Consider the following 7,811-nt stretch of genomic DNA (forward strand, 5'->3'; position numbering starts at 1 on the left):
GTACCTTCTGCAACAATTCTTGAGCTTTAGGGTCATTATGATAGCTGTTCCTTACTTCTGATAACCAGTCCAAAGTTGGATAAGAAATGATGGATAGTGTGACCAGGGGCTCTTCCTCTTCATTCCTTCTAGAAAGGGCATCAGCTACTTTATTATCTTGTCCTTTCTTATACTCCACCACAAAATCATACCCCAGCAACTTAGCAACCCATCTTTGTTGCATGGGTGTACCAATTTTCTGTTCCAACAGAAATTTTAAACTTTGATGATCAGTTTTGATAAGAAAGGGATGTCCTAAGAGATATGGCCTCCACTTCTTTACTGCTGCCACTAAAGCAAGCAACTCTTTCTCATATGTTGACATCAACAAAAATCTCCCTTTCAATATCTGACTAAAAAACCAATTGGCCTCTGTTGTTGCATCAGAATTGCCCCAATTCTCCTACCTGAAGCATCACACTCAATTACAAATGGTAAATTGAAATCTGGTAAAACCAACACTGGGGGGCTCACCACAGCTTTTTTCAAATCTTCAAATGCTTTCTCAGCCATTTCATTCCATTACCAAGCATTCTTTTTCAACAAATCAGTTAAGGGTGCGGCAATGGAACCATAACCCATAACAAATTTCCTGTAGTAGCCTGTAAGACCTAAGAATCCCCTTAAAGCTTTCAAGGATTTAGGTCTAGGCCATTCTGCCATGGCAGACAACTTCTTACTATCAACCCTCACTCCTTCAGCTGAAATCAGATGACCTAAGTAGTCCACTTCAGAACAGCCAAATCTACATTTACTCCTCTTAGCAAACAACTGATGAGACCTCAAAATTTCTAAGGTAACTTGCAGATGTTGTAAATGGAGAATCAGGTTAGGACTGTAAACCAAGATATCATCAAAAAACACCAGAATAAATTTCCTCAAATATGGCCTGAAGATGTCATTCATCAAACTTTGAAAAGTTGATGGTGCATTGGTTAAGCCAAAGGGCATTACCAAAAACTCATAGTGACCCTCACGTGTTCTGAATGTTGTTTTATGTATATCTTCCTTCTTCACCCTAATCTGATGGTAGCCAGACCTCAAATCCAGCTTAGAATATACCCTAAAGCCATGTAATTCATCCAACAACTCAGGGGAACTTATCCTTGATTGTTTCATTGTTTAATGCTCTATAATCCATACACATCCGCCAAGAGCCATCAGCCTTCCTTACCAGTAACACAGGGGAAGAAAAAGGACTCTGAGATGGTTTAATAACCCCTGACTGCAATAAATCCTTAACTATTTTCTCAATTTCTGTTTTCTGAAAATACGGATACCTATAAGGCCTTACACACACTGGCTTAGCTTCTGACTTCAAAACAATTGCATGGTCTTGAGACCTATGAGGTGGTAAACCTTTAGGTTCAGCAAAGATATCAGAAAACTCAGCTAGCAACCCTTCCAATTCTGACCCTTTAGGTACTGTTTCTGTATCCTCCACACTGTCAGGCAATTGTAACAGCAATCCTTTTGAATTCTTCTGTATAGAGCTATCCAGCTGTGCCTCTTCCCACAATTGTGGGGCAACCAATCCTTGTAACAAAATTGCTCTCTGCCCCAAAGTAAACTCCATGGTTAAATCTTTGAAATTCCAAGTGATTGACCCCAAGGTTACCAACCACTGAATTCCTAAAACCATATCACAACCAGCTAACATAATGACAAATGCTTCAGCTAAAAAAGAGAATTCCTTAAGCTGAATTTTCAGATTAGTGCACTTTCCTTCACTCAAAACTTCTTCCCCATTAGCCAGCTTCACTTTAATCCTCTGCTCACTATATATTGACATCCTAACTTTCTTGCAAACTGAAGAATCTACAAAGTTATGAGTACTGCCACTGTCCACTAAAATCATGATTTTCAGGTTCCCAATCCAACCTACAAGTCTCATAGTTTTGGGATGTTGACTGCCTATAATAGCATGCAAGGAGATTTCTGGATTCTCCTCAGCATAGCTAACCTCCATCAAATCCTCCTTCTCCAATTCCAAGTTAGGGCTCACTTCTAACTCATCTAATCCTTCCAACAGAAAGAGTTTAGGGTTTTGGCATTTATGCCCATATTGCCATTTCGCATCACAATTATAACATAATCCCTTTTTCCTTCTATCCTCCATCTGTGCCTGAGAAATTTTTTGGATAGGAACTGTGGCTTTAGGAGTTCCTAAGGTTAAATTGTGGCTATTAAAACCCTCACCCCGTGGCATGCTGAGGCTTGAAAAATTTCGACCAGAACCACCATAAGTCTTAAATCTTCTCCCATTTAATACATGTTCTTCCTGAACCTTAGCCAAACCATAGGCTGCTAACAATGATTGAGGCTTAAACATCCTAACAGGAAGCCTGATTTCATTTTTCAACCCTCCCAAAAAACAACTCAACCTATTTTGATCATCAATTCCTCTTACTCTATTGGACAAAGCCTCAAATTTTTCCTTATAATCATCGACACTAGTGGTCTGTTTCAGTTTAGAAAGAGCCTCCATAAGGTCATCATACCCCAAAGGACCAAATCTTTCTAGCAATGCTTGAGTTAAAACAGTCCAATCATGCAAGCAACCAGACATTTCCATGTCCCGAAACCAAACTAATGCTTTGCCTTCCATATGAATAGAAGCAAGCAAAAACTTCTGATAAGAAGAAGTGTTATGAACTTGAAAGAACTTATTTGCCTTATAAATCCATCCAGAAGGATCAGTACCATCAAATTTAGGAAATTCAATTCTTACTGACCTGGTTATAATAGCCAACTGATCATCCCCTTGCTGATCACTTCTATAAACTCTATCTTCTGCATACTGTCTTCTTGTGTGTCGCTGTGCATGTTGGGAATATCTGCCCTCCATTCTTCCTTCTGGAACTATTGGATTATAATCCTCATAGAAACCCTGCTGCCAGTGCAACCTTGCATCTCTGTTCCCTAGATAAGGAAACTGCGAAGACTCACCACAATGTTGAGGAAATTGAGATCTTCTCTGCCATGGTGCTGGACCACTTCCTCCTGGTACATCCACTTCCTCTCTTCTATGCCAAGGTACTGCACCATTCCCTCCACTTAACTCAACTTCCTCTCTCAACACCTCTTTATTTTTTTCCCCCCACAGTTTGTGAAACAAACTGTGGATTCTTCTCTTCCACTCCTGTTGCTTTCCCACTGGTATCACCTCCCAGCTTTAATACTTCTGGACTCCTTTGCTTTTCCATTATGTCAGTAAGATGAGTAAGTTTGAACATCATTTCTTCAAACTTTTTCTCATTAGACAGGTTCATCTCAGCACAAAGCTGTTTTCCCTGGCTCTCAACTCGCTCCAATTCTTTATCATGCTTCTCGAGTTGCTTCCTGATTACTGCTATATTTTCTGCCATCTGGTTCATTCTAGTACCATCTGCCATTTCTCCTCAGGATTGTGCTTCTCTAATACCACTTGTAGCACACAATTTACTCTTACAAGAAATTAAGAGAAAACTAGTGCTTGGTTGAGGGAATTTCTCTTGAGAAACTGCGAAACAGAGTTTTATTCAAAACTAATCGAACAACTCCTTCTACACTTCAAAACTAGCTAGCTAACAACTCTACAAATGCTAAGCTAATTGATTACAAAATGTAACTGAATGCTTGCGTAATTCTCAAAGAATACAATTGAGCTTTTATATCCCTAGGCAGTGTTACAATGGAACTTCTCACAGAAGAATAAAACTCAAGTCAGTTACAACTACAATCAGTTAAGCAGTTGCAGCCAGCTGGATTCCACATGTCAAATACCCAACTGCTCTTTCACTTAATCCCTTACAATTCTGCCGCGCACTCCACCTTTATCTCCCCCAGCTTAAGTCTTTCTTATTCTTCTTCCTGCGCACCATTCCCTTTCCTTCTATCAAAATACTTGTGACATATATATATATATAATTTGAAATTCTTCAATAGATAAGCCATGCATGGTCAAGGGTTTGAGTAATCAAACTTATATGGATTGATATGAAAAAATAAAATAAAAGATTGGGGGGTGGGGGGGGGGGGGCATGGATAAAACCGATTTAAAGTGGCTTGTGGGGATGATCGATGACACTCATGCTTATATTTGTATAAGTTGCAATGGAAGCTAATGATCCTCTCTCTCTAGATCTCCCACTTCACATGATGATATGATCGAAACACCCAGAAGAAGATCCAGAATGCTTAGAAAAGTGTGCTAAATCTTGCGAGAAGTTCACAACTGAGCAAGGATTTGAGCTTTGTTTTAACATCTGTGGAATAATAAAATGCGATTTCGAATTCCCTGAGCTTGCGAATCTAGAGAAGAGGATGAATTATAGATTGGGAGAAATTCCTTGAAAGGAGGAAAAACTTTCTTGATTCTGCAATGTTCACGAGAGCCAATAAATTAATCATGTTTACGTATTAATTTAGACTTTTTAAACCTATATCTTATCGAATAAATAATTGTTCTTTAGTATTTACTCTCTTCGTTTTTTGTAAATTGTTGATGAATAATCAATGCAAGACTTGCAAAGGCATTTTTCTACTTGAATTTCTAATAGTTAAGTACGTATATCAATTTATATCCAAAATGAGTGTACATAATCCTTACATCTTAACTTATTTTATGGTTAAGATTTTATTTTATTTTATTGTGCAAAAAATATCATAAAATATCATAAGGCAAGACAATCATACACAAAATAACACTAAAATTTAAGTAGTTCCCTCAATGTGAGGTATATCCACTGGCGGAGGCGATCACAAATAAATTTACTATGAAAGATGGAGTACAAAAATATAATGAAAACAAAATCACTCAGAACCCAAAATCCATGCAAGATAGCGATTGGCCTCTATTTTTCTCTTTCGCTATAGTGTCCTTTCTTTTTCTCTCTTGTTTTGACTTTTCCAAAACCAAGAAAAAAACAATCGACGCTTCTTATTGTGTGCGGCTCTATGCTTGCTGCCCCTCAAACACAACAGCCTACAAATTACACTTGTGCGGCTCTGTTGATATTTCTCGCACTACTGATAAGCATGAAGGTTGGTTGCTGTATGTAGGAGGGAAACTAAGTCCAGTTGGACAATAAATTTCAATACAAGTCGGCAAAGGTCTCCGATTCCAAGTATAAGACTAACAAACAATGAATTCAAGACCAAATAGTGAAAAGAAAAGCTGATAGCCCACCAACTGATTGGTTTCGAGGCATACTTAGCAAATATATTTTATTTAATAGTATACATGATGTCAAGTAATAAATATGTTATCACTTCATTTAACAATTTTAAGTGATGTGACATTATATACATTGTCAAATGAAACAAAATGGCTCATCCCCATTTCGCATATTTCTAATATTGCTAGTAAAGATGCGAAATGACTTTTTACTCTTTCAAAAGTGAGGGATTGATCTTCCTCACTCTTGGATATATGGTGCCATCTAAGAAACTTTACAAGGTAGATAGTGACCATTTGCACCATGGTTTGGCAGAGAGTAGGATTTTTTAATGTTTAATATTTCAATTAATAATTTGTATCATTTTATTCCTTTTAATATATATATCTTAGATTAGCATTTTCTATATATTGGTGACAATTTGTGTTTACATGTTACGTTCGGGTCTTATCGAGGCATGATGATAACGTTACTATGTTAGCATAAAAAACAAATATTATGCTTAAAATACGCAATTGAGAGGATTTAGAATTGCCTCAAGCCATATTTGCTCAACCTAATCAAAGAACTACAACAGAAATCCGGTATCTTCCGAACTATTATATATTCATGGAATACTTTGGATTAAATTACCGAACACCCGTAATTGTGTTTAATTTAATCACGATAAGCGCATGTGGCATACATGCCACACTTTTTAAGTCAATCCTTATAACTCGATCCATTTAATTAAACAGGTCAAACCTTTTAATTTTAACCCATTAACTGTGTTCTAGGTTTCTAAAGTTTGTATTATAGATATACTTGGTTAATTGTAACCATTATTTGAACTAGCTAGTTGGCATCAGGGTATGTTGTTCTCAAGTTTGGATGTCTTGTATATATGGGGGATATTCCAGCCCAAAAAAACAAAAAGAAATGAAAATCCCTAAGACGCGAGAGAAGAGAAGAGGAAGCTGGATTTATATATACATATATATATTGTAAATTATATATATATATATATATATATATATATATATATATAATTTACAATATATATATGTGTGTATATATATATATATATATATATATATATTGGTAAGAAAGTGATGATTTATGCTGGAATACATCGCCCACCACTGAGGAATTGCATTAGACAAAATATGGAAATCACTCTCCCCGGCCGGCCTATTGATCATAAAATAGTCACATGATGGAGCAAGAAGGGCCGTAGGACTCCGGGTAGATTGGATAGGAAGGATACGGCGGCTGCCACACCGTCAACGGAACTACTTCAGGTGTTTTCTCTTCTTTCTTATCTTCTTTCTTGTCTTCCCCCACGCTTACGATATCTGCATGCCCGACTTTCTTCCGGATCAACGTTGTAAGTTTGACGGTATCAATATTTTCCCCTTTCACCTCTATTTGGTCCTTGTCCGGCCCTTTCAAAGATGCTGCTTGCACCCCCGGAACGCTAACTGCAATCTTCATGGCTTTGGTGCGGGCCTCGTGTCCGGCCATGACACAGAAAAATGACTTCTGCCCATCCATGGTCACCCTGAGCACCACAACTTGCTGCAAAAAAAAAAAAAAAAGAATTATCAATAATTAGAAAAAGAAAAAAGGCTTTTCTTTATTTATTTATGATTGACTAATATTAATTAATTAAGTTAAACAAAACAAACCCATTTCTATACCTTCGTCATGGTGTTGGTTTGTGGGATATATTGTGACGAAGAGTCTCTCTCTGTTGGGGGCCGGATATAGAAATGTAAAATTGAAAGTGAGGAGAATTGTGGCTATAGCGAGTCGTTTGGGATACACTCCTATTTAAAGGCCTTGGAGGGGAGCCGCGACTCCAAACAGTTGCTCGGGAGTTTCCCAAGTCAACAAGTCTTTCTTCTCTCTATATTTAAAAAAATAAAAAATAAAAAAATCAAAGTGGGGAAGAAAAAAGAGAAATTACAATAATACAAACAAAATCGATAGAGAAATCCTAGTAACAGTTAGGAATGAGTCAAATAAATGACTCGGCCCATCAAGCGAACCAATACGGCCAAAAGAGGCTGTTATAAACAGCCCGACAGCTTAATTGCACGAATCATAAAAGTGAAATATCACCCGGAGTGTACTGTGCTTGGGGCTCAATTGGGGAAGAAACCTTCTTTTGCTTGGCAAAATGTTTGACAAGATCAGGTTATGTGGATCCTACATCAGCGGAAGCATGGGCTGCATTGATGGCACTTACTCTGTGCAAGGAGGCGGGTGCTCAATACCTGGTACTTGAGAGTGATGCTAAGGTACTGGTGGATGCTATAAAATCTACGGAACCTGATGATAGCTGCCGTGGACAACTTGTGGCCGATATCCAGCATGTTTTAACGGGGTTTACCTCGTGGGAGATAGGCTTTGTTCCACGCCAACTCAACAGGGTTGCACGTGCTTTAGCCAGTCAGGCCGTAAGGGAGCAGCAGGATACGTTTTGGTGGAATGATCCCCCTCTCTGTATTCGAAATCTTGTAGAGGCAGAGCGTACTGCTCTGTTTTTCTAAGTAGTGAATCAATAAAAATTGCTCCACTTTTATCAAAAATAAATAAATAAATGGCAAAATTCCGTAAACGGAATACCCC

The 7,811-nt window shown here is 37.9% G+C and overlaps 2 protein-coding genes across 2 annotated transcripts; both read right to left on the reverse strand.

Annotated features, from left to right (window-relative positions):
- Nucleotides 1-561: 561 nt before the first annotated feature.
- Nucleotides 562-3,434, reverse strand: LOC132180588 (uncharacterized). The gene is made up of 3 exons (XM_059593467.1): nt 3,160-3,434; nt 1,185-3,065; nt 562-1,102 (listed from the first exon to the last, which is right to left on the reverse strand). The coding sequence occupies exons 1-3, from the start codon at nt 3,432-3,434 to the stop codon at nt 562-564; spliced, it is 2,697 nt and encodes an 898-aa protein (XP_059449450.1).
- Nucleotides 3,435-6,248: 2,814 nt separating this feature from the next.
- Nucleotides 6,249-6,968, reverse strand: LOC132183208 (uncharacterized). Its single transcript, XM_059596610.1, has 2 exons — nt 6,878-6,968; nt 6,249-6,755 (listed from the first exon to the last, which is right to left on the reverse strand). The coding sequence occupies exons 1-2, from the start codon at nt 6,884-6,886 to the stop codon at nt 6,387-6,389; spliced, it is 378 nt and encodes a 125-aa protein (XP_059452593.1). The 5' UTR covers nt 6,887-6,968; the 3' UTR covers nt 6,249-6,386.
- Nucleotides 6,969-7,811: the final 843 nt, after the last annotated feature.

Source organism: Corylus avellana, chromosome ca5 (genome assembly GCF_901000735.1).
Source record: "Corylus avellana chromosome ca5, CavTom2PMs-1.0".
In the NCBI taxonomy this organism is placed as follows: domain Eukaryota; kingdom Viridiplantae; phylum Streptophyta; class Magnoliopsida; order Fagales; family Betulaceae; genus Corylus; species Corylus avellana.